This window comes from Leopardus geoffroyi, chromosome C3 (genome assembly GCF_018350155.1).
Source record: "Leopardus geoffroyi isolate Oge1 chromosome C3, O.geoffroyi_Oge1_pat1.0, whole genome shotgun sequence".
Taxonomy (NCBI): Eukaryota; Metazoa; Chordata; class Mammalia; order Carnivora; family Felidae; genus Leopardus; species Leopardus geoffroyi.
The window spans coordinates 151696363-151722122 of record NC_059338.1 but is presented as its reverse complement, the minus strand read 5'-3'; the positions used below and the strand labels follow the sequence as shown (position 1 = coordinate 151722122).

General features: G+C 36.6%; 1 protein-coding gene across 4 annotated transcripts; it reads left to right on the top strand.

The window, feature by feature from the left end:
* Window positions 1-2659: 2659 nt before the first annotated feature.
* Window positions 2660-9390, top strand: LOC123585129 (tigger transposable element-derived protein 1-like). Of its 4 annotated transcripts, none has more exons than XR_006705926.1 (3): window positions 2660-2845; window positions 3029-3128; window positions 8865-9390. XR_006705926.1 is itself a non-coding variant. In XM_045452958.1 (3 exons), exons 2-3 carry the CDS (start codon window positions 3119-3121, stop codon window positions 9107-9109), a joined length of 357 nt encoding a protein of 118 aa, XP_045308914.1. In that variant the 5' UTR covers window positions 2660-2845; window positions 3029-3118; the 3' UTR covers window positions 9110-9390. The 4 variants fall into 4 exon arrangements, 2 of the variants coding, with proteins under 2 accessions (XP_045308914.1, XP_045308915.1); XR_006705925.1 differs by having other exon boundaries at window positions 3029-3235; XM_045452958.1 differs by having other exon boundaries at window positions 3029-3230.
* Window positions 9391-25760: the final 16370 nt, after the last annotated feature.

Sequence of the window (25760 nt, the reverse complement as noted above, 5' to 3'; positions counted from 1 at the left end):
GTCTCCCTCTCTCTCTGCCCCTCCCCCGTTCATGCTGTGTCTCTCTCTGTCCCAAAAATAAACGTTGAAAAAAAAATTTTTTTTTAAATAATAATTAGGGTTCTGATTAATATGAATAACTGTTAATATGATGAATGATATTCAATAAATAGTTGTCAAATTAAATGAATTGTTCAAAATCGTTATTCAACAAATACTTGTGTGGCCTAGTTTAAAAACAATAACCTTTGCTCAAAAAACTACCTGTACTTCCTTCGTTGGTTTGTTCATTGCATAGCAGTAAGAGTCAGGTCTGTGAGGTAAGATTCTAAGTACTTTGGATATGTTAACTAATTTAATACCCACAATTCTAGGAAATAGTACTTTTAGTGTTTATTTATTTGGGGGGGGGGGCGGGGAGGGGCAGAGAGAGACGGACACACAGAATCCGAAGCAGGTTCAAGGTTCCAGCTGTCACCACCGAGCCCCAAGTGGGGCTTGAACCCAGGAGATGTGACTCCATGACCTAAGCCGAAGTCAGACGCTTAACTGACTGAGCCTCCCAGGTGCCCCTGTACTTTTACTAATCTGTTTGATAGCGCAAGAAATCTAGGCACTGAGGGTGTAAATTCTCCGTCCGAAGTCTCAGCAGCATGAAGAGCGGGGCTCCTGCCCAGGCAGAGCAGCGCCCCGGTGCGTGTTCTCAGCACTATGCTCTGCTGCCTCCTACTGATGTCATTTGGGAACTGGCTCCCTGAAATGTCATCTACGCTCCTTAAAAAGCACAGTTTAGTGTAAAGTCCTTTCCTACACCCTGGTTCTCACAAGCCGGTCCCACAAGCCCTTCTTAGCAGGTACCTGAGGATGAGAGGGGTTTAACACTTTTCTGCCTGTACTTGGGCCACGCCAAATGTATCTGTACACGGTGTACCGCCAGAACAAAAATCATCTCTCTTCTAGAGCTTTGGGGGTGCGGTTGGGGGCGTGTAGAAGACGCTCTGACATAGTCGTTTAGGAGTTCAAGCTTCAAGACAGGCTAGGGGAAAAACGCACTCATTCGCATGGATACTAGGGTGCATAGAAAGATTTTCTAACTGAACGAACAGTGGATACCACCATTTTATATTATGGTCTTCATAGGCATCCTTAAATAAGGCCAAATTATTAACATTCTTAGTGTTTCCAATTACTAAAGTAGCTGAAAACTGGTTACTTTGTCTTCATAGCGCCTTGCCTGGATCATCTAAGGAAGTCATCAATATCTTTTTCTTTGCTTACCTGGTAGGAAAACCTCATTTTTGTAGCAATTGATGCCATAATTTCTAACTGATATCTCTTTGAAAATACGTATTTTTTTTTAATTTTTTTTTCAACGTTTATTTATTTTTGGGACAGAGAGAGACAGAGCATGAACAGGGGAGGGGCAGAGAGAGAGGGAGACACAGAATCGGAAACAGGCTCCAGGCTCCTAGCCATCAGCCCAGAGCCCGATGCGGGGCTCGAACTCACGGACCGCGAGATGGTGACCTGGCTGAAGTCGGGCGCTTAACCGACTGCGCCACCCAGGCGCCCCGAAAATACGTATTTTTAAAACAGAATATATTGTAGTCTCTTTTTTAAAATGTTTATTTATTTATCGTTCAGAGAATTCAGAAAGAGAGAGTGTGTGTGCACACAAGCAGGGCAGGGGCAGATAGGGAGGTTGAGAAAGCATCCCAAACAGGCACTGTGCTGTCTGTGCAGAACCCAACACAGGGCTCGAACCCGTGAACCATGAGACCATGACCTGAGCTGGAAACCAAGAGTTACTCACTAATCCCACTGAGCCCCCCAGGCACCCCTATTCTAATCTTTTTTTTTAAAGTTATTTTTAAATTCTTTATTTCAATGTACTCCTTAAGCACATGTACATAACATTTTTAATTAGGAAAAAGGCACAAATGCCAAGTGTGGACTTTTGCTTTAAAAAATGGTATTTTAATGTGTCTTTTTTTTTCTTTTTTGCTTAATCCTTTAGTGCAATTTTTTCCTTGTGATAATAATGTGTTTAACTGTCTTAGGATTCCATAACATCTAAGAAATGCCATGCATTTATAGCAATTTTAATAACAAGGATACCTCACATTTAGATATTATCTTCTACAGGTACACTGCATAGACTCAATAAGACAACCTTTAAAGATTATTTTTATAATCCTATTTTCAAAAAAGAAAATGAAACTCAAAGCAACTTGTCTGAGCTTTTGTAACTTGAAAGTTAGAAGCCAAAGGTTGATCTCAGCTTTTCCTTTAATGGGCATTTCCACCTCACCCTTTATCATTTTGCAGTGTGTTAACATTCTTTGTCTACTTTCTTTCTTACAAAGTCCCTTAGGAGATAAGAGGTACATTGGCTAATGAAGAAATTAAAGTTCAGCAAGGTTCAGCGATTTCCACATGTGAAAAATGTTAGAGAGGAATTCAAAAACCAGGTATCTTGCCTAGTTCAGAGATGGAACCAGCATGCCACTGACATGATTATTTGATCACCTGTTATGCCTTTGACTGAGCAGAACGATCAATGTGGTACCAGCACACAGTCAACTCCTGAAAAGTCTGAATTAGAATGTGCCATGAATCCTCTCTTTACATCATAATTAGCATCTTCAGAACCAATGACTCGTTCCTAGAACACCATTTTGACCTAAAATGCCGTGAACTATAGAGCAAGGTCACTAAAATGGTGACACAGGTTGTTCCTTCACTCCCTCTCACAAGGGGAATAACTGTCACCTATTTATGAGCAAGACATCACTGAGAGAATCCTAGCATCAGTGGGTGAGGATGATGGAGCCCCTGCACCTCAGAGCCCAAATAGACTGGAAGGGTAAGAAACGGTACAGGCTGACTGCCTTGCATCTCCCCCAACATAGTCCACAACCACACAGAGCGTTCTTCCCTGAGTCTCTGTGTCCTCCAGGCGAGAAGATTGCCCATAAGGGACAATTAGCCCCCTCCTCCAACAATGGGGTCAATTTGTAGGAGCACCTATTCTGATCTCACCCCACAGGGATGGCAGGAAAACCAGTAGGGCTCAACCTCTGAGTATCTGCCTGGGATAAAGGTAAGAGACTTGCAACAACCGACAACCAACAAACACATGGATCTTGGTGAGCTGAGTTCCCATCTGCAGAGCCTAAGGAGTCATCCCAGCCAGAGGCTTGGCTTATCTACAGAACCAAGTTTAGGGTGCATTCTGACCAGGGAACTCGGTGAGGTACAGATCTTCCTAATCCTCAGACAAGGAGGTTTGCCAGCTCCAGAGCCCCATTTCCCATGCTCAGGCAAGGAATGGAGTCATGGCCCTACCTGCTAGGGAGAGTGTCTTCCAGCCCCATCTGATCAGGAGGAATGAAGACAACCTCTGGAAGCGGAGTGACCCAGCAGCCCTAGAGCCCAGAGGCTGATGGGCAAAGGTGATCACTCATAGAGCAAAACCTTGGCATGGAGGCATCCTGTGCTATGCACAGGTATAGAGATTAATTCATAGGCAAGGCTAAGGGTGGTCATCAGGCCTTTCCAAGAGGAGAGCCTGTTTGGGAAATTGAAAGTAACCTGGAGTGGCCCCTGTCCTTCCTTTTCAAGCAAGGGAGTCTAGACATAGCCCCACCCATTGTGGAGATGTTTTCCAGTTCCATCTGACCAGAAAGGCTAGTAGAACTCCTAGAAGCAGTACAGCCCAACAATGCACAATTCTAGAGAAAAGCAGACAGAACCAATAATTTGCAAAACAAATCCAGTGGCCCCATTTGGCTATGAAACTTGGGGTGCATGTTGGCTTAAAACATCAAAGAGGTTTACTGATGTTAGAGCTGTTTCCCTTGCTGCTGCCAAGAAGGAAATCTAATTCATAGCCTCATTCATTGCTGAGTATAGCCCTCAGCCCAAGGCCAAGGAACATAACCAGAGCACACAGCCAATTCAACAGCCCTACAGACAGTGGCACTTGAACAGTGATCACAGCCCTTGGCTTCCCCATTACAGAACAAGTCTTGTGGCCTCACCTGACCAGGGAATTCAATGAATACTCTGGCCTGATTCAGGTACCCAAACAAAGAGCTATGCAGGTCATGGAACCTGTCTTGCTGCCCTGCTAAGGCAGGGAAGCTAATTCATACCCCTGTCTGTTACTAATATGTTACACAATCTCAACCACATAGTAAGCCTGGCCAGAGAAACCAGGCAGCCACAGAGCCCATCCCACAGCCTGCCTTGGTTAGAGAACCAAGACAGCATTTCTATACAACTGTTCTCAGCAGAGGCACATCCTCCCCCCAAGCCCGTGCCCATTCTCAGAGCTCAAACGTTCGTCTTGCCCCAAAATAGACCATACTAGCAAGTCTTACCTGCCCAAGGACATTACCATCAGACACACCAAGAAACCCAAACTGAGTTGAGTGTTTGGGTGAAGAATGGTCTCTGCCAGAACAAATCTATAAAGTCTGGAAGAGGAGCACAATTACTCAAATATGCAGATATCAACATAAGAAATCAAGGGTCATGAATCATCAGGTAAATATTGCACAATCGAAGAAAACTAATAAAGCTTCAATAACCATCCTTAAGAAATTGAGATCTATGAACTGTCAGACAAAGAATTCAGGGATAAGCCCCTTAACAAAGTTTAGTGAGTTACAAGAAAGCACATTTTCCCCAAGCAAAATTAGGTAAATGATTCATGAACAAAACAAGAAGTTTGACAAGGAAATAGCAACTATCCAAACAAAAAACAAAAATCCATAAATCTAGAATTAAAAAAATACATTACTGAAATGAATAACTGAATATAGTTCCAAAAGTAGATTTGACCGTTTGGAAGAAAGAATCAGTGACCCGGATCAGAGGGCATTGGAAATTACCACATCAGAGGAGTAAAGAGAAACAAAGAAAGAAAAGGGTGAAGAATGCCTATAGGAATTATGAGACATAGTAAAAAAAAATGCATTATGTGAATTTCAAAAAGAGTAGGAAAAAAGAAAGTGACCAAAGTACATTTAAAGCCATAACAGCTGAAAATATCTTAAGCCTGGATAGAGAAATGTGTATCCAGGTCCACGAGACCTAAAAGGCCCTAAATAGGTTGAAATGAATAGAGCAACACCAAGACACAATACACTTAAATTGCCAAAAGTCACAGACAAAGAATTGTAAGGAGCAGCAAGAGAAAAAAGGAGAAGTTACATAAAAGGGAACCTACATAAGAACACTGGCAGTTTTCTCAACAGAAAATTTTCAGGTTAGAATGGAATGAAATGACATATTCAAAATATTGAAAGAAAATAGCTGTCAATCAAAAAATTTATACACAGTGAAACTGCCCTTTCAGAAATGAAGGAGGGAGATCTCAAACTAAAGTTGAGGGAGTTTATTGGTACCAGACCATCCTTACAAGAAATGCTAAAGAAGTTCTTTAAATAGAAGTGAAAGAATGCTAATTAACATTATAAAACCCTAGAAAGGAATATAAATCTCACTGGGTAATGATAAGTATATGGTCATAGTTAGATCTTCAATATAATGGTGCATCATTCACTTAAAAATCTAGTTGAAAGATTTTTTAAAAAGAATGTAACAAAAATAACCCTAGCTGCAATAATCTATTAGTTATAGAATGTATAAAAAAAGCAAACATATAATACCAATAACTAAAATGTGAGGAAGAGAAGAAGTAAAAGTCTAAAGGTCATGCATTAATTGAAGTTACATTGTTATTAGTATGAAATAAGATGGTATAAGTTCAAGATATTTTATGTAGGTCTTATGGTAACATCACAACGGAAAATCCTGTAGCAATTACACAAACAGACATAATAAAGAACTTGAAGTCTACTGATATCAAAGACATCAAAACACTAAAAATAACAGCAGGTTAAAAAGCGAAGAACAATGAATCTACAAAACAACCAGGAAACAACAAAATGACAATAGTAAGTCCTTACCTATCAATAATTACTTTAGACATAAATGGGTGAAACTAGCTAATTAAAAGACATAAAATGGTTAAGTAGATAAAAAGAATCCAATAATATTCTGCCCGTAAGAGACTCACTTTACCCTTAAAGATACACGTAGACAGAGAGTAAAGAAATGGAAAAAGACATTTCAAGAAAATGGTAACCAAAAGGGGAAAAAAATGCAAGGATAACTATACTTATACCAGACAAAATATACTTTCAACTAAAAATGGTAAAAAAGAGACAAAGAATGCTACTATATAAATGGTAAAGTTCCCAATGTGTCAAGAAGACAATAATTATAAATATTTGTGAGCCAAAATCAGGCACCTAAACATATAAAGCAAAAATTAGCAGAGATATAAACAGAAACAAACAGTAATACAGTTAACAGCTGGAGACTTAATATTCCACTCTTAACAATGGATCACCCAGGCAGAGAATCAATAAGGAAACAAGATTTGAACACTATAGACCAAATGGACTCTAACAAACATATACAAAGAATTCCATCCAAAAGCAGAGTACACATATGACTCAAGGGTGCATGCAACATTTTCTAGGATAGACCGTATTTTGGCCACAAAACAAGTCTTAGCAAATTTAAGATTGAAATCATACTAAGTATCTTCTCTAACCACAGTGGCATGAAACTAGAAATCAGTTTGAGGAAAACTGGAAAAAATTACTAGCAAACCAAATTCAGCAGCACATTAAAAGGATCATTCACTGTGAAATAGGGTTTATCCCTGGGGTAAATACAACAATTACAACCATATGTGGAACTAATTAATAGAGAACCAGAATGATTGAAACAAAAATGACAGAAATGAAGGGAGAAATAGAAAATTAAACAATCATATTTGGAGACTTCAGTATCTCACTTTTAATAATGAACAGAATGACAAGGAAAATGATCAGCAAGGAAATAGACTATTGAATAACACTATAAACCAAGTAAACGTAAAAGACATATAAAGGACACAGGACCCAACGATCCCAGAATACACAGTGTTCTCAAGGGCGCATGGAACACTTTCCAGGATATACCACATTCTGGGCTGTAAAATAAACCTCAATAAGTTGAAAACAATAGAAATAAAACCAGATATGTTATCTGACTGCAGTGGAATGAAATTAAAAATCAAAAACAGAAAGAAGTTGGAAACTTATGAATATGTAAGCAATTAAAGGTGTACTTCAGGGGCACCTGGGTGGTTCAGTCAGTTAAGCATATGACTTCGGCTCAGGTGATGATCTCACGGTTTGTGAGTTCGAGCCTCACATCAGGCTCTTTGCTGACAGCGCAGAGCCCAGAGCCTGCTTTGGATTCTGTCTCCCTTTCTCTCTGCCCTTCTCCCAGTTGTACTCTCTCTCTCTCAAAAATAAATAACCAGTACAAAAAAAAAATAAAGTGCACTTCATATATAAAAATGAATAGGTCAGGGGCGCCTGGGTGGCGCAGTCAGTTAAGCGTCCGACTTCAGCCAGGTCACGATCTCGCGGTCCGTGAGTTCGAGCCCCGCGTCAGGCTCTGGGCTGATGGCTCAGAGCCTGGAGCCTGTTTCCGATTCTGTGTCTCCCTCTCTCCCTGCCCTTCCCCCGTTCATGCTCTGTCTCTCTCTGTCCCCCCCAAAAAATAAAATAAAATAAATAAACATTGATAAAAATGAATAGGTCAAATCAAAGGAAAATGAGAAAATACTTTTGAGATGAATGAAAATGAAGACACAACATATCAAAACATACAAAAACTTCTGGGATGCTGCTAAAGCAGTGCTTAGAGGGAAATTTATACCTTAGTGCTTACATAAACAAAGAATAAATATCTTACATCAATAACATAACCTTTTACCTTAGGATCCTGGAGAAAGAAAACAAAAGTCACCTAAAGAAAAGAAATAAAATTTATTAGAGTGGACATTGAATAGAGAACAGAAAAATAATAGGGGAAATCAATAAAAACAAAAGCTGACTCTGACAAGAGCAGAAAAACTCACAAAACTTTAGCTTGATTGGCTTTATATATATGTGTGTGTGTGTGTGTGTATATATATATATATATATATATATATATATATATATATGTATTACGGCTAACTTTAAAGAAATGAAGAGCATTATGAAAAAAATGCTATAAATAATTGTATGGCTCCAGAAGATATAGATGATCTGAATTGATTATTGTCTAAAAACAACTAAGGAGATTGAGTTAGTAACCATTAAAGGAAAGCTCATATCCAGAGAGCTTCCCCATCAATTAAGGAAGAAGTAACACCAACATTGTAAACTCTCCTGTGAATAGAAGCAGAGAGAACACTTTCAATCTCATTCTATGAGGCCAGCACTAACGTAATATCAAAAACTAGACAAAGACTTCAAAGGATGCCATAGAGCAGTATCTTTTATGAATATGGATTCCAAAACCCACAATAAAATACTATTAAACTGAATCTAGAAACATAAAAAGAATTATACATAATGGCCAAGTGGGATTTATCTCAGAAATACAAAATTGGTGTAGAAAAGGCATTCGACAAAACCGTGTGCCCTTTTTGACAAAAACACTCAACAAACTGGAATATAGGCACACCTCGTTTATTGGACTCTGTCCAATACTTTGCAAATACTGTGGTTTTTAACAAATTGAAGGTTTGTGGCACTACTGCATCGAGAAAATCTATTGACACCGTTTCCCAAAAGCATTTGCTCACTTCGTGTCTTTGTGTCACATTTTGGTAATTCCCACAACATTTCAAACGTTTTCATTATTACATTTGTGATGGTGAGCAGTTATCTTTGATGTTATGGTGACTGGGTTAGGGTGCCACAAACCAGTCCATATAATACAGCAAACTTAACTGGTAAATATTTAATGCGTTCTGAATGCAGAGATGGAGGAAACAGCCAGAGGACTAGAAGTGGAGCCTGAAGATGTGTCTGAATGGCTGCAATCTCATGATCAAACTTTTACGGATGAGGCGTTGTTTCTTAGGGAGGCACAAAGCAAGCGGTTCCTTGAGGTGGAATCTACCCCCAGTGAAGATGCTGTGAAGACTGATGAAATGACAACAAAGGATTTACAGTATTACATGAACTTAGTTGATAAAGCAGCTGCAGGGTTTGAGAGGATTTGACCCCAGTTTTGAAAGGAGATGTACTGTGGGTAAAATGTGATGGAATAGTATTCCCTGCTACAGAGATATCATTTGTGAAAGGAAGAGCCTATTGATGAGGCAAATTTTGTTGGCTTATTTTAAGAAATCACAGCCACACCAGCCTCCAACAACCACCACCTTTATCAGTCAGCAGCTATCCACAGTGAGGCGAGATCCTTCCCGAGAAAAAAAGATTATGACTTGCTAAAGTTGAGGTGATAGTTAGCATTTTGTTTTAGCAATAAAGTACTTTTAAAATAGGGAATGTACATTGTTTTTTAAGACACAATACTATTGCATACCTAATAGATTATGGCATAGTGTAAACCTAACTTTTACGAGTACTGGGAAACCGAAAAAATGATTTGACCCACTTTGTTGCAATATCTACTTGACTGCAGTGCTCTGGAGCTGAACCCACAATATCTCCAAGGTATGCCTGTAGAAGGAAACACCTTCAACCTGATGAAGGGTATCTATGAAAATCCTAGGCTAGCTTCATGTATTTAATTGTGAAAGATAGGATGCTTTCCCTCTGAGTTCAGGAATAAGACAAAAATGTCCACTCTAATCACTTCTATTCAACATTTTACTGTAGTTTATTTCCAGAGTATTAGGTAAGAGAAAGAAAGAAAAAGAAATTATTTTCAAAAGGAAGAAGTAAATCTATCTCTGTTTGCAGATGATGTGACCTGTCATATAAAGTCCATGCAAAAATAATTAAAAGCATAAACAAGCCCTTCAAGTTTGCAGGATATAAGATCAATATGAATAATCAAATGTTTTTCTACATACATGCAATATAAACAGTCTTAAAGCTTAATTAGTGTATAATTCCATGTACAGTAGCTTTAAAAAGAAAAAAATACTTAGAAATAAATTTAACTAAGAGAATGCAAATGTATACACAGAGAACTATAAAACATTGCCGAATCATACTAGAGATCAAATTAAATGGAAAAAAATCTCACGGAACAGAAAACTTATCATAAGTTGGCAATATTCCCCAAATTAAGATACAGATTCAGTGCAATACTATTGAAACTCCAGTTGACTTCTTTGTATAAACTGAAAGCCGATTATAAAATTTCATAAGGAATTTTAAGGGGTACAAAATAGCCAAATCAATCTTGAATAAAAAGAATAAAGTAGGAGAATGCGGAATCCCCAATTTCAGATTTTACTATGAAACGACAGGAATCAAGACAGTGTGGTATTGGTACAAATATAGACATATAATCAATGGAATAGAGTTAAGATTCTAGAAATAAAACCATGTGTTCAATTGATTTTTTACAAGGCTACCAAGACCATTCTATGGGGAATGAGTAGTCTTTCAGCAATGGTGCTGAGACAAACAGACATAAACACAACATGCAAAAGTACCTGAAAGTGGATCCTACACTAAAACTAAAAATTCTTAGGAAAAAACAAACATCGGATTAATATTCCTGATCTCAGATTTGTCAAAATATTCTTAAATATGACAGCAAGAACAGAAACCACAACCATGAAAATAGATACATTGGGTTACATCAAAATTAAACAGTTTTGTACTTCAAAGGGCACCGTTAGTAAAGTAAGAAGGCTCACCACCAAATGTGAGAGAATGTTTGCAAATCATATATCTGAAAAGGGGCTTGAGTGCAGAATGCAAATAACCCTTACAACTCCACAATAAGAGAAAACAATTTTAAGGATCTGAAGAGACCTTTATGTGAGGAAGATATACAAATGGACAATATTCACATGAAAAGATCCTTGATGTCTTTAATCTTCAGGGAAACGCAGATCAAAGATATTACTTCACTTGAACTAGGATAGCTAGAATTAAAAAGTCAAATAGTAACAGCTAGTGGCAAGGGTGTAGGAAAATTAGAACGCTTTTACACTGGTGGTGGGATTTTAAAATGATGCATCCTCTTTGGAAAACAGCCTGGCAATTTCTCAAGTGGTGAAACATAGAGTTACCATATGGCCCAGAAATTCTAATCTCAAGTACATGCAAAATAAATGAAAACAGGTGTTCACACCCAAAGATGCTTACAGCAGGAGTATTCATAGTAGCCAAAAGGTAAAATCCAGTCAAATGTCCATCTACTGATGAGTAACTGATAAAACAAAATGATGTATTCAGAGAATGAACTATTACTCAGCCATGAAAAGGAATACAGTACCAATATTAATGTAATTCTGTATCACTGACAGTAATTTTATACAAAGTGAAAGAAGCCAGTCATGAAAGTTCACCTATGGGAAGTTCATTCCACTTAAATGGAATATCCAAGACAGAAAATCTATGGAGACGCCAGGGAAATTAGTGAATGTTTAGGGCTGGAGAGGAAAAGAGAGATTGTGTGATGTGGGGGACACGATGGCAAGAGGATACAGGGCCTCTATTGAGGTGGTGAAATATTCTGAAGTTGTCTGTGCTGTTGGCTGCAGATGCCCATGAATGTAGTAAAATCCATTGACTTGTACACTTCAAATGTGCTGATTATATGGTATGTAATTAACATTCTGATAAAGCTTACCCTTTTTTAAAACCATATTTATTTGGAATTAGGTGACACAATGTTATGTTAGTGTCAGGCGTGCAGCGTAGTGATCGAGCTTCTCTACATGTTATGTATGCTTATCACAAGTGTAGCTACCATGTGATGCCGCACGAGGCTATTCCAGTAGCATTGACTGCTTATTTATGCTGTACTTTTCATCCCCATGACTTACTCCTTCCGTAGCTGGAAGCCTATATCTCCCGCTCCCCTTCTCTTACTTTGCCCATCCCCCCACCCCTTCCCCCTGGCAACTAACAGCTCATTCTCTGAATTTCTAGCTCTGATTCTGCTTTCCATTTGTTCGTTCATTTAAAACTTAACAGCATTTTTCAAAAGCATGATTAGAAAAGACATTCAGATGAAGAAGGGAGAATGCCTAATTAGGCGGCACAGGCGAGGTGCAGAGGAAAGACTGGGTAGGCGAGGGAGCAGAAGAAGACCTCTAAAGGTCTTGTATTTAGTGGTAATGAGTTCAGATTTTATTCTGAGAGAAGAGAATTCAATTCAGAAATTTTAAACAAGTGGGTGACTTATTCAGCTTGCTCTTTGACTACAAATTGGTAGCGTGGTGACGACTGGTTTGGTAAGAGGCAAGATTGGAGGTAATAACTCCCAATAGCTCAGGAGAGAAAGGAAGGCTTGAATTTAGGTGATGGGGATAGGGAAGAAAGGGTATAGGCTAAGGATATTTCAGACATCAAATGATCATGTCTGGAGAGTTCATGTCAGCGATGGGGAACAAGGGGATAATAGGACTCTGAGGACCTTCATGTGATGGAGCTGGATGGTGAGTCCCTTCCCGGAAAGTGTCCTTGCCCACCCCCTCAGACTCATGTGCATTCTCCTCTTGCCTTGATGGTCGCTGCTCTTCAAGAGAATTCATCCTTCTGGCCGTGGCTCTTCTGTGACAGGAATTGAAGTTACTCAATAGCACCTGAGTAACTAGGCATATAGGAATGTGATAGGCAGGATATTGACTTCGTATCTAAAAGTCAGTAAGAAACAACACAGCATATTGACAACCTGAAATTGCTTCTCCTTAGCAAAGAAACGAGTTAGTGATTTTAATTACAAAGGCTTATCAAGAGAATGTTTTCAGATAGCCATAAAGTAATCAGAAAGTGCATTTCTTTGTTTATTTTTAAAATCATTTTGAGGCAGTTTGCAGTATTTTAAAAATATATAACATTATTCAATAGTACACTTAAAAACATACTGAACTATAAATGTGTAAATTACATTTTCATAGATCATGTCAAATAGTAATTTACAAAAAGCTTCCAATTTGAGCACTGACATTATTATTACAGTTTTCCAGAAAAGGAAATTAAAATTTAGGGATACTAAGAGAACTCAACTACTGAGTAGTAAAGTCAGATCTGAACTTCATGTATTCTAGCACCAAACTACTGTCTCCCTGCCCGTCCGGTGTATTTTTATTAACAAAATATTTGTTTTTAAAAATAAGGGACGGTACCACAGATAGAAGGCTGTGCTTATCTTTTAAAGTTATCTAAGAGTCGCTTTAAAAAGAATTCTCGTAAATTACTTAATTTTGTTCTATTTAAAGAGACTTAAGAGCCTTTATAAATGCAGTCATGTTGTAGCTACATTTTACTTCCCTAGAAAAGCCATAATTAGGTCTATTATTGGCTCTGCATGTTTCTCCTTGCCCATTTTCACTGTATAGACAGAAAATGGAGCTCTTGTGACGAAAAATAATTTTCTATGGAAATTAAACTCTACTGTGATTTCATATATACGAAGTCATGGAAAGCTCTCTTACCGATTGAAAAAGGTGTCATAGAATTACAGCCACCATTCAGGGTGGGAGAATAGGCATTAATGTCTTTCTCTTTATCAGTAGTAATAATCAGCATTTTGAAGACAAAAAATAATTTACTATTTCTGTTAAAAAACCCTGATGAAGTCTTTATCTCAAGAGTGGGAATTGGGTTTTCAGATCTGCACCTCGAAAATCAGTAACTCCAGTTTTTGCCAAAACACAAAGCTTGATGGGCAAGGAGCAAGGCCCGTGGTTTTCCAAGTTATGGATAGTATTGCAAGTGGAAGCAAATTAGGCCTAAAATATATTCTATTATGAAATAGCCCCTCTTGGCCAGTGATAAGTGAACAAGAAACTAGGTAATTTTATCTAGGCTAATAAATGAGATGACTTGGAAAAGCTATGACTCTCATGTCCTTATAGCCAATTCCTGGAGGTTATTTTCCTAAGTTTCTGGAAACGCTTTGTTGCTGTTGTTGTTGCTGCTGTTATTGCTGTTGTTGGATTCTGCATGACATCAGTCTTTCTGCACTCTGACCTATTCTTTATACTACATTCTTTATTTTTCATAGCACTTAAAGAGTCTCCCTCACACTCTCTTCAACACAGAAGGCGACAAATATCTATCTCTGTGAACTTGAGAAGCACATTTAATTGCTCAGTTCTCAGTTTCCTCATCTTTAAAATCGGGGAGAGAATTCAGAGAGATCAAACAATGTAGTATAGTCAAGAAATGGAATTTTGCCCAATAACTTTCTAGATATTTTACATTTTGATGCATACCTCTCAAAATCACTGAGATCAAAACAGACTTTAGTGAATTTATTTTCAAAGAAGATGCAATGTTAAATCTCTGACCTATATCAAATACGGGGGCGTTCTCTTTTGGTCTGGTTTCTCTCTAATATAGGGCAGCAGCTTTTCCTGAGTTCACCATTACCCCCAAATACCAGTGGTATCAACAGAACTCCAACTGCAAACTGCTAATATGGAAAATCTTTCCACCTTTCTCTCTCCTTAGGCCACTTCAGTATTTTGACCCAGAAGACTAGCCAGTATAGATATTCCATTTCAAATAGTCTGTTAATATGCAAAAATTACAAATGCTTGCCTGTGGTACAGTAAGAAATACTGGGATATCACAGTAATATGCATGAGTAGCTGGTGCCCCCAGATGAGTTACTGTGTCAGAAAGAGGAAGACACAGACATAAACATTCTCGATGTACACATTTCCAATGAGCTAACGGTTCACATAATGTGCATCTTTGCTTGCAGAGTAAAGTGAATCCAATTGAAAATAAGCTGATCATTGGATCTTTACCTTTGAAATAATGCATTGGCACAGCTCCCCAAGGTGGAAGTACATAAACCCAGTGCTTACTTTTCCATCCCAACTACTTCTAAGTGTACTCGTTTGCTGATGAAAGGTAGGAGGCATCAGCGAAACTTGGGCATGCAAACAGAGTTTTGCTACTTTGTGATTGTCGAATCCACCAGTTTTTCAAGTTGTGTTTAGCAACTGCAGACGATCTCCTGATGGTTTCACACAGGTAAAGCGACTCAGCTGAATCCTTTCTGTCCCCAAACAGCAGCATCAACACTCTGGTGCTTATTTAGCCCCAAATGGGATTTATGCAAATCTCTCATCAGTCTAGAAATCTGATGATTTTAGGGTGTCAGTATTTCTAACACTGTGTGGTGTCTGTTATCCTGGTTGGTGGAAAAATAACTGCCTAACCATGCATGCTTTCTTTCAAGATTGATTTTTTCCTAAGTAACCATGAAGTGTATCATATTGCAATATAGCCTATTCTTAAGGGCATTATTAAAGTAACCTTCTTCTAAATCACTGAGGGTACCCTGCCTTCAAGCCTTCTAGATAGTGAATATTATACCAAATCATTACTTTAGGACGGTGATCTTTTAACAGTGAGAGGAGAACAGAGTGTCCTAAGGCCATCAGGGAGGTCTTGGTCGAACTCACTCCAATTGGATACAAATGACATTGTTGGGCTGTATTAAAGGATAAACTGAGACACATTACAATTTTCAGAGTTTGTTTGAGCAAAGATCAATTAGAACTAAGCAATGAATAAGTGGTTAGGAGTGCCTCCACCAATAGGAGGCAAAGAAAAGATTTATAGAAAGAAAGCGTGGAAGCAAAGAAAGGAAATTATTTGATTGGTTATATAGGTTCGAGCCTCATTGGCTGTTTCTGATTGGTTGTCTTTAGTGCTTTGATTTTCTAACCTTGAGACATTTAAAGGCTTAGATTTTGGTTTGCTTAAGTGGGCCGCCTTGGCATTAGAGCAACTCCAGTCTAATGGCCTCCTTGTTTAATTAATTTAACAGTAGGAATATCTCCCTTAGTCCCCAAGTGGTTGTAACACACAGTGAGATTGACTTACAAAGACTAAGAGAGGATTGAAACTACCTCAAACTGTAAATTTCTGGAGTTTTCGCATTTTTTTCTCGAATGTATGTTATATTTCGCAATAAAAAGTTGGGAAAAAATAATACGTTCTAGTCATCACTTCTGCAGTTGACTCCAACCATCCTGCCTGACACCCCTTTTCTCCTTAACTTTCTTTTTTCCTCTGGGCTCTATTTCTTTCTCTCTTTCTTCCCTTACATGTTCTCTATTTCCTTCTTACTTTCTTTTTCCTTCCCACTCTTCCTCTACTTTCCTTTCCTCTCTTTGATTTCCTACCTTTTCTATTTGACATGTGGTTTGCACCACAGTATAGACATTTAATAAGAGGTGGAGAAATAAAAACAAACAAGACATGCTGTTAGATCCATGACTCTCATTATCCACAAAAGCATTTCTCTCATATATATACATTTTTTTTAAATTTCCTGAAGGTATTTAGGGATTTTTTTTTTATTTTACTTTTTATTTTGTTTTATTATTTTTTGTAGAGGTGGTCTGCACTAAAACCAAACACTAACAGACACGTGAATTAGGGACATACTCTGTCATATATCCCTTTTTAGTTATTTATAATTCTCATGAACATGTTCAAGTCTTTGAAAAGCCTGCACTAAAATATTCCAGAGTATTAGAAATATTTGAACTTGAAGCTTTTCTCCCCCTAAATAATTCTTAGGAATATTCCGAAGAAATAATTTCTGGAAATGTCACTCGTGTTTCAGTCTCCCGGACAACAATAGAACAAGGAGATATCCATTCTGGCCCTCAACACATAATTCAAGAAAGGGAACACCTTAACAGCACAAGGGTACAACACAAGTAGTTCCTGAATTTTCTAGAAGTTTGACATTTCTTTTTCAAATCAAGCTGAAACTCTGCTTCCTGAAATGTTTAGGTATTTCCTCTCTATCTTTTGTCTACTTACCCTAAATCTATATAATCTCTTTCCTACGTGGAGATTACTGAGGCATAAAAAAGCTCTTCCATTCTCATTTCACTGAATGAACTCTCCTCTTAGCAAAACATTAATGATTCTTCATCTCTCCTATAGGTGGCATAGTTTACAATTTTCCTCACCACATTTTGTCACTCTTGTGTGTGAAAATATTGTTTTTATAAATATATATTTCCCCTATTTGTAACTATTTTCACCTAATTTATCAATTCAATTAAAGAAATGTTTATCGAGTGCCTTCTGGATAACAGGTGTTCTGCTAAATTAATGGGCATTGCCATTAGGAAGCTCACACACATAAGTACAGGATGACATATGAGTACACAATTTATAGTCTAGTGTGTCTCAGAGATGAGTTCAGCATTTAGCCTGCATTCTTACCTCCTCTAGTGTGTTTACAAAGGGCAAAAAGGTACACCCCACATATTTTTGCCGCAAGAGTTTTACATGAAAGTTAGATTCAACGATTAGATTAATTACTTTAGATTCAGAAGTTAAAAACGAAAAGAAACCCCGGTTCTTCCTTCATTTGCTGTTTGTAGCTATAGAACAGGATTTTGTAGACACATTTTCTGTATATTTTTTGTCTTCCTATTCTTTTCCTTTTTCTGCCACAATATTCCGGAATGGAGTTTCTCATTGCTGCCTGTCAGGAAGGAAATAGCTGTACTCAGATTTTCAGTGCTGGTGAGCAGTTTCACGAGTGGTAGAGAGGAGCATGGGTTTACAATATGAAGAGGCTGCCTGATTCTGGTTTCTCATCCTTGGAGTTCAGTTATAGTGTGGTGTTCTTGATCTCAATGGCTCCAACAGTGACCTTGAGACTCCTTGACACCATTGCCATAGGTAGTAGTTCTTGTGATGAGTTAGATTTGGAAGACTTTCTGGTCCAGCCTAGAATCTGGTCATACATTTCTTCCAAAGATGTTGCAAGCACAAAATATAACATTATTTCTTGCTCAAAGTACCTAGGTTGAATTTTGTTTCTTATACACAGTTCAAATTAAAAAGGTATTTGCTACCAGAAACAGTTAATGCCCAATGCTGTGAATGAGGGAAATGTAAGGCTTTCATTCAACTAGCAATGAGATGAAAGCAATGAGGATTTATATGCTGTTGAATAATTAGATTCCGATGGTCCAAGATGCACAGTGGAAAATATAACTCAAATTGTTGGAATTGTTTTTTTTTCCAGAATGAATCACCTAATGAAGATAAGAATTTAAGAAATCAGTTTACTGCTAGAATAGAAATGGAATCTATCAATCTTAAGGTTGGCCTCAGCTTAACTCTAAGAATGATAGGCTCATGCATCAAGCAGCATAGTAGTGTGGAGCAAGATATGTAAAGGTGCAATATAATTAGCTTCCTGGACCCAAGGGTAAGCTAGCTAACGGGACTGTGATTGCCCAATTGTTAAGAGATGAGACCAATGGTGAGACTCCAATATGGAAGTTAAACATAGAATTTATCCCTAAGTCAGGACAGTTTTAAGAGAGAAAGGATGAACTCAATAATTATACCAGGATACATGAAACTCTTTCATGCAAACTGGAATGGGAGGTACCAACCTTATTAATGTTATTGAACCCATTACATCCTGGAGAAAGCAGAGTTTTCCTTCATTGACATGGGCACTTTTTTTCTGGATGTGGACTTACCTTCTTCAGGGCTAACCATGATAGCATCACCACCCATATATCCTGAATGCGTTGTTCATCACCACTGTGTTCTACACATTATTAACTCTGTGCTATAGACTTACATCACAGAAGAAGAAATGAAGCTGGGTTCATATCCATCAGGCACATTGTTTATGTATTGGGGTCCTGCATAATGATGGAATATTCAAGAGTCTGTTATGTCACCAGGTGGTTCCTTCTGAGATTAGAGCTTCATTCCCCAAGTCTCTCTGAAACAGCGATTAATATATACTGTGGTTTCTCTTATGGTCAAAGTACCAGATTTCTGGGTCAAAAAGATGGAGGTGAGTGGACAACAGCCACAATTATACTTAATGACCTCCATACCAAATATTTTCTTCCCATCTCCTTGATTCTAGGGTCTACTGGTTATAGATATTAGTATTTAAGAGAGGGAAGCTTCCACCAGGGGAAGCTATAATGTTCCCATGGAAAAAGAAATTTACCATCTGGAATGCTAATGCCCTGAACCAAGGAAAAATAAAAGTAGATTCCTCTGTTATCTGGATGCTAGATTTAGATCAAGGCAAATATTATTACAATGATTAGGGAGAAATTTATCCAGAGGCCAGAGAATCATCTGGGACTTCCAGCACTGCCATTTTTGGTAGTGAAAGTTAATGGAAAATATGATCAATCCTATTAAGGAAAACCTCAGACTTCTTAAAAAATGAAGATTTAGTAACCTGCCTGGTAAAAGATGCTAACTGGCTTATCTTCTGGCTGTGGGCAAAGAATACACGGAACAGAGGATGAAGAAAGGAAGTGATAAGCACCAACTGTGGGTTTTTACGAAAAGATGGCATTAGTAGTCCCTAGATCTTCTTGATGTGTTCTGTACTTATATTTTACTGTCAATAATTTTTTCTTCTCCCTTTTTGCCATTATTTTACATCAAGTATGTTAGTGGTGATTCATTTAAAATTTGGTTCTTAAGTTACAGAATATTAATTTGGAATTAATTAGAAAGGTAATGAACACCACCTAAAAAGGATGCAAAAACTAATGGTACTTTAGAGAGAAAGCGATCATGTTTTTCTTTATAAATAGGAAACTTGCATTATGTTGGATAGAATAATAAAGTTGATGTTATTACTAGGTTTCATTGTATTAGGGTAAAATATGCATAGTATAATATTTACCATTTTAGCAATTTGAAAGTATACAACTCGGGGGCATTAAATACATTTGCAGCTTTCTAGAACCATCACCATTATCCATACTTAAAACTTTTTCATGATCCCCAACATAAAGTCTGTGCTCAGTAAACAAGACCTCTCCAGTTCTCTTTCCCACCTCCGATAGCCTCTGTTCCATTTTCCGTCTCTATGAATTTTCCCATTATAGGTTACTTCACGTAAGTGGAGTAATGCAATATTTGCCCTTCTATCTGTAGCTTATTTCACTTAACAAAATATTTTCAAGGTCTATATGTGTATTATATATCAACATTTCTTTCCTTTCTGTGGTTTAATATTATTTTTATTAATTTTTAATATTTTTATTAATTTTTAATTAATTTTTTATTTAATATTATTTTAATTAATTTTATCATTTTTTACTCATCCATTCATCTGTATGTAGATGGGCACACGGGTTATTTCAACTTTTCGGCTTTTGTAAATGAGGCTGCTATGAACATTGATGTACAAATAACTGAGTTAATGCTTCAAACTTCTTTGAATATCTACCTAGAGGTGGAATTGCGGGATCATTTGGTAGCTGTAAGTTGAACTACTTTTTTCTTACTTTCTTTTTAAGTTTTTATTTAAATTAAAGTTAATTAACATACAGTACAATATTAGTTTCAGGTGTACAGTGTAGCGACTCAACACTTCCACACGATACTCAGTGCTCACGACAGGAGCACTCCTTAATTCTCATCACCTATTTCACCCATACACCCATCCACCTCCCTTCTGGTAAATAGCAGTTTATCCTCTATGGTTAAGAGTCCGTTTCTTAATTTGTCTCACCCTCTGTCGTTTTCTCCTTTTGCTCATATGTTTTGTTTCTTGTTTTCCACATATAAGTGAAATCATGTGATATTTTGTCTTTTTCTGACTGACTTATGTTGGTTAGCAGAATACTCTCTAGCTCCATCCATGTTGTTGCAAATGGCAAGATTTCATTCTTTTTATGACTAATATTTCATTATCTATCTATCTATCATCTATCTATCTATCTATCATCTATATCTACATCTGTATCTATATCTATTTATAATCTATCTCACATCTTCTTTATCCATTTGTCAGTCAATGGACACTTGGGCTGTTCCCATAATTTGGTTATTGTTGATAATGCTCCTATAAACATCAGGGCACATACGTCCCTTTGAATTAGTATTTGTGCATTCTTTGGATAAATACCTAGTGGTGCAATTGCTGGGTTGTAGAGTAGTTCTGTTTTTAACTTTTTAAGGAACCTCCATACAGTTTTCTAGAGGGTCTGCACCAGTTTTCATTCCCACCAACAGTGCAAGAGGGTTCTCCTTCTTCACATCCTTGCCGTGCATGTTGAAGTGTTTGAGGAATGACCAAACTATTTTCTACAGAGGCTGCACCATATTACATTCCCACCAGAAATGGATGCATTTGCAAATTTTCCTTATCTTTATGAACTCATGCTACTTTCTTGTGTCTCTACTGACAACCTAGTAGGTGCTTATGGTATTCTGTTGTGCTTTTGACTTACATTTCCATATGGACTAATGATGCGGAACATCTTCCCATGTGCTTATTGGCCATTTGTCAAATATCTTCTTTAGAGAAATCTCCATTTCTCACATTTAGATAAAGCTCTTATGTTTAGGTCTTTGATTTAGTTTGAGGTAATATTTATATACAGCATTACGTTTAGGCCCAAGTTCATCCTTTCGCATATGAATATTGTTTTCTCAGCACCATTTTTTTGAAAAGACTATCCTTTCTCCACTTAGTATTCTTAACCTCTTGTCAAAAATCAACTGACTATACATGTTGAGAGTTTATTTCTGAGATCTCTATTATATCCCATTCACCTATATGCCTATCATGCCGGTATCACAATGTTTTAATTAATGTAGCTTTTATAGTGTGCTTTGGAGACAGGAAGTGTGAGCACTGAAACATTTTTGTTTTTTTTTCAAAGATTTGTTTTTGGCAGTTTAGGACTGTATGCAATTTCGAATGAATTACGGCATTGGCTATTTCATTTATACAAGAAAGGTTGTTGGAAATTCGATAGTGATTGCATTGAATCTGTAAGTCATTTTGGATACTACTGACTTTTAATGTTAAGTCTTCTTATCCATGAACTCAGGATGTCTTTCTTTTTGTTCAGGCCTTCTTTAATTTCTTTTGACAATGCTTTCTTTGTACCTTTAAACATACATGTTTTTTATTTCTTTGGTTAGATTTATTCTTACATATGTAATTCTTTTGAATGCTATTATAAATGGAATCGCCATCTTAATTTTCTTTTCTTTTCTTTTCTTTTCTTTTCTTTTCTTTTCTTTTCTTTTCTTTCTTTTCTTCCTTTTCTTTCTTTCGATTGTTCATCGTTGGTGTAGGGAAATGTAACTAATTTGAGCATGTTGATCTTGTATCCTGGAATTTTGCTGAAGCTGTTTCTTAGCTTTAGTAGCTTACTTGTGGATTTTTTGGCATTTCCTATTTATAGAATCATATCATCTTTCAATAAAGATGGTTTAATCACTTCCTTTACAATTTGAATACCTTTAATTTATTTTTCTAGTCTAATAAATCTGACTGGAAATTCTGGTACAACGTTGAATAGAAGTTGTGAAAGTAGACATCATTGTCTTATTACTTAGCTCAAGAGAAAAACTCACCTTTCGCAACTGAGTATGATGTTAGCTGTGAATTTTTCATATATGGCTTTTATCATATTGAGCTTGTTTTATTCTATTCCTAGTTTGTTGATTTTTTTACCATGAAAGGGTGTTGGTTTTTGTCATATGCCTTTTATGCATCAATTAAGATCATTTGACTCTTCTATTAATGTGTTGCATTGCGTTGATTGATGTTTTTATATTGAATCATGGACAATTAGTTATGGTAAATTATCATTTTAATCTGTTGTTGAATTCCATTCGCTATTCTTCTGTTGAGAATGTTTACATCTTTGCTCACAAAGGATATTGGTCTAAACTTTTCTTTTTTTATGACATCTTTGGCTTTGGTGTCAGAATAATTGGTCTCATAGAACTAGTTAGAAAGTGCTCACTCCTCTTCAATTTTTTGGAATAGTTTAAGAAAGATTGGTGTTAATTATTTATTTTTTTAAAAAAGTTTTTATTTATTTATTTTGAGAGACAGAAAGCCCGGGCAGAGAGGGAGAGAGAGAGACCCCAAGCCAGGCTCCACAACAGAATGTAGCCCAATGTGGGGCTTGAAGTCATGAGCCCTGAGACCATGACCTGAGCCAAAATCAAGAGTTGGATGCTTAACTGACTTAACCACCCAGGCACCCCGTGGTGTTAATTCCTTAAATGTTGGGTATAATTCACTGGTGAAATAATCTGCTCCAGAACTTTACTTTGTCTGGAAATTTTCGACTACTGATTCAATACCTTTTAGTGTTACAGTTGTATTGCAATTTCTATTTCCTCTTGAATCAATTTACCTAATTTGTATGTTTCAATATTTTTTTTCATTCTTCTTGGTTATCTACTTTGTTGACATGAATTGTTTGTAATATTCTCTTTTAATCACTTTTTGTCTCTGTAAGATCTCTAGCATGTACCCAATTTCATTTCTAATTATCGTAATTTTCATTTTTTCTCTTTATCTAAGACCCACTTTTGGTTTCATTGATTTTTCTCTATTATTTTTCTGTTCACTATTTTATGTCTGCTCGAATCTTTATTTTTTTCCCCCTCCTTCTCAAGCGTTGGGTTTAGTTTGTTTTTCTTTTTCTAATTGCTTAAGATGTAAGTTAGGTCATTAATTTGAGATCTTTCTTCTTGTTTTCTATTGTCTTCAGTTGATTTTTTCTTTTTTTTAATATTTTAGTTAGTTAACAGACAGTGCAACATTGGCTTTAGAAGTAGAATTCAGTGATTCATCTCTTACATACAATACCCATGGCTCATCACCACAAATGCCTTTCTTCTTTATGTTTTTTTAAACTTTTTTAATGTTTATTTTTGAGAGAGAGAGAGAGAGAGTGCGAGTGGGGGAAGGACAGAGAGGGAGGGAGACACAGAATCTGAAACAGTCTCTAAGCGCTGAGCTGTCAGCACACAGCTTGATATGGGGCTCAAACTGACAAACTGAGAATCATGACCTGAGCCGAAGTCAGATGCTTAACTGACTAAGCCACCCAGGCACCCACCACAAGGTATTCTTAATACCCATCATCCATCCGGCCTATCTCTCACCCACCTCCCTCCATCAACCTTCAGTTTGTTCTCTATTGTTAACAGTGTCTTGTGGTTTCCCTTTCTTCTCTTCTCCCACTTCCCATATGTTCATGTGTTTTGCTTCTTAAATTCAAAATATGAGTGAAGTCACATGATATTTGTCCTCTGATCAGTTGATTTTGTTTTAGTAAAATGTCTTAATTCCTCTCTCATATTTTTTTTGTTTATATTATATGGGTATTTATTTTTGTGTGGTTACTATTGGGTAACATTTAACATCCTGAGTTATAACAATTTAATTTGAATATATACCAGTTTAACTCAATAGTATACAACACCTATGCTCCTATACAGTTCTGTGTTCTTTCTTCCTGTTATTAATGTCACAACTTAAATATTTAGTATAGTGTGTCCAGTAGCATAGATTAATAACTATTTTATGCATTTGTCTTTTAAGTGATATGGAAAATTTAAAAAACAACTAAAAATAAAAATTGCAATACTATTATATTTTATAATTGTCCATGTATTTACCCTAATCAGGGATCTTTATTTCTTCAGACAGATTCCAGTTATTGTCTAATGAGCCTTCATTTGAAACGTAATGAAGATGAACTCCATCAGTGTTTGTTAACCAAAAATGTCTTGATTTCTCCAGTTTTGAAGACTAATTTTGCTATATACAGAATTTTTACTTAACAAAATTTTCTTTAAGCACTTTGAATATATCTATCCACGGGCTTCAGCTTCTGAGATTTCTAATGAAAAATGAACTGGTAGTCTTATGGAGGGTCATTTTTATGTGACAAGCCTCCCGTTACATTCAAGAGTCCCTCTTTGTCTCTGACTTTCTGCAGGTTTTTGTTTGTTTGTTTGTTTGTTTTGTTTTGTTTTGTTTCTTTGTTTGTTTTTAATGTGGCTCAGTGTGGGTTTCCTTGATTGGTCCAATTTAGAAATTGCTAAGTTTATTAGATTTTAGATTCATGTCTTTTATAAAATTTGGACAACTTTCAGCCATTATTTTTTTTTAGATATTCTCTCTACTCCTTTCTGTCTCTATTCTCTTTCTTGGATTCCCATAATATGTATGTTGGTTTCTTTGGTGATGTCTCAAAGGTTTCTAATTCTTAGTTCACTTCATTCTTCTTTTCTTTTTGTTCTTCAGACTCAATCATTTCAGTTGTTCTCTCTTCAAGTTGTCTTTCTTTTGCCTGCTCAGATCTGGTTTTGGAACTCCCTAGTGGATTTTGTATTCAAGTATTATGCTTTTAAGAATTTCTTTTCAGTTTATTTTTAAAATTTGTATCACTTTATTGGTATTATCATTTTGTTCATAAATTATTTTCCTGTCTTCATCCATGTCTTTCTTTAGCTTTTTGAGCATCTTTAGACAATTATTTTAAAGTCTTTCTGTAGTAAGCCTGACATCTGGTCTTAATTATGAATAGTTTCTGTTGACTTATCTTTTTTGTTTCTTTATTTGGGTCATACTTTTTTGTTTCTTTATTTGTCTTATGAGTATGTTGTTGAAAACTAGGCATTTGAATTTTATAATCTTATAATGTTGTACTTCTGGGAATCAGATTCTTCCCCTTCCCCATGCTTTGTTTTCTCTTCCCTTTCTTTCCTTTTTTTAAATTTCTTTTTTCTTTCTTTCTTTCTTTCTTTCTTCCTTTCTTTCTTTTTTAAATTTCTTTCTTCTTTCTTTCTTTCTTTCTTTCTTTCTTTCTTCCTCTCTTTCTTTCTTTCTTTCTTTCTTTCTTTCTTTCTTTCTTTCTTCCTCCTTTCCACTTTTGAATGTGTTTGTTCTCCAATGATCAGCCT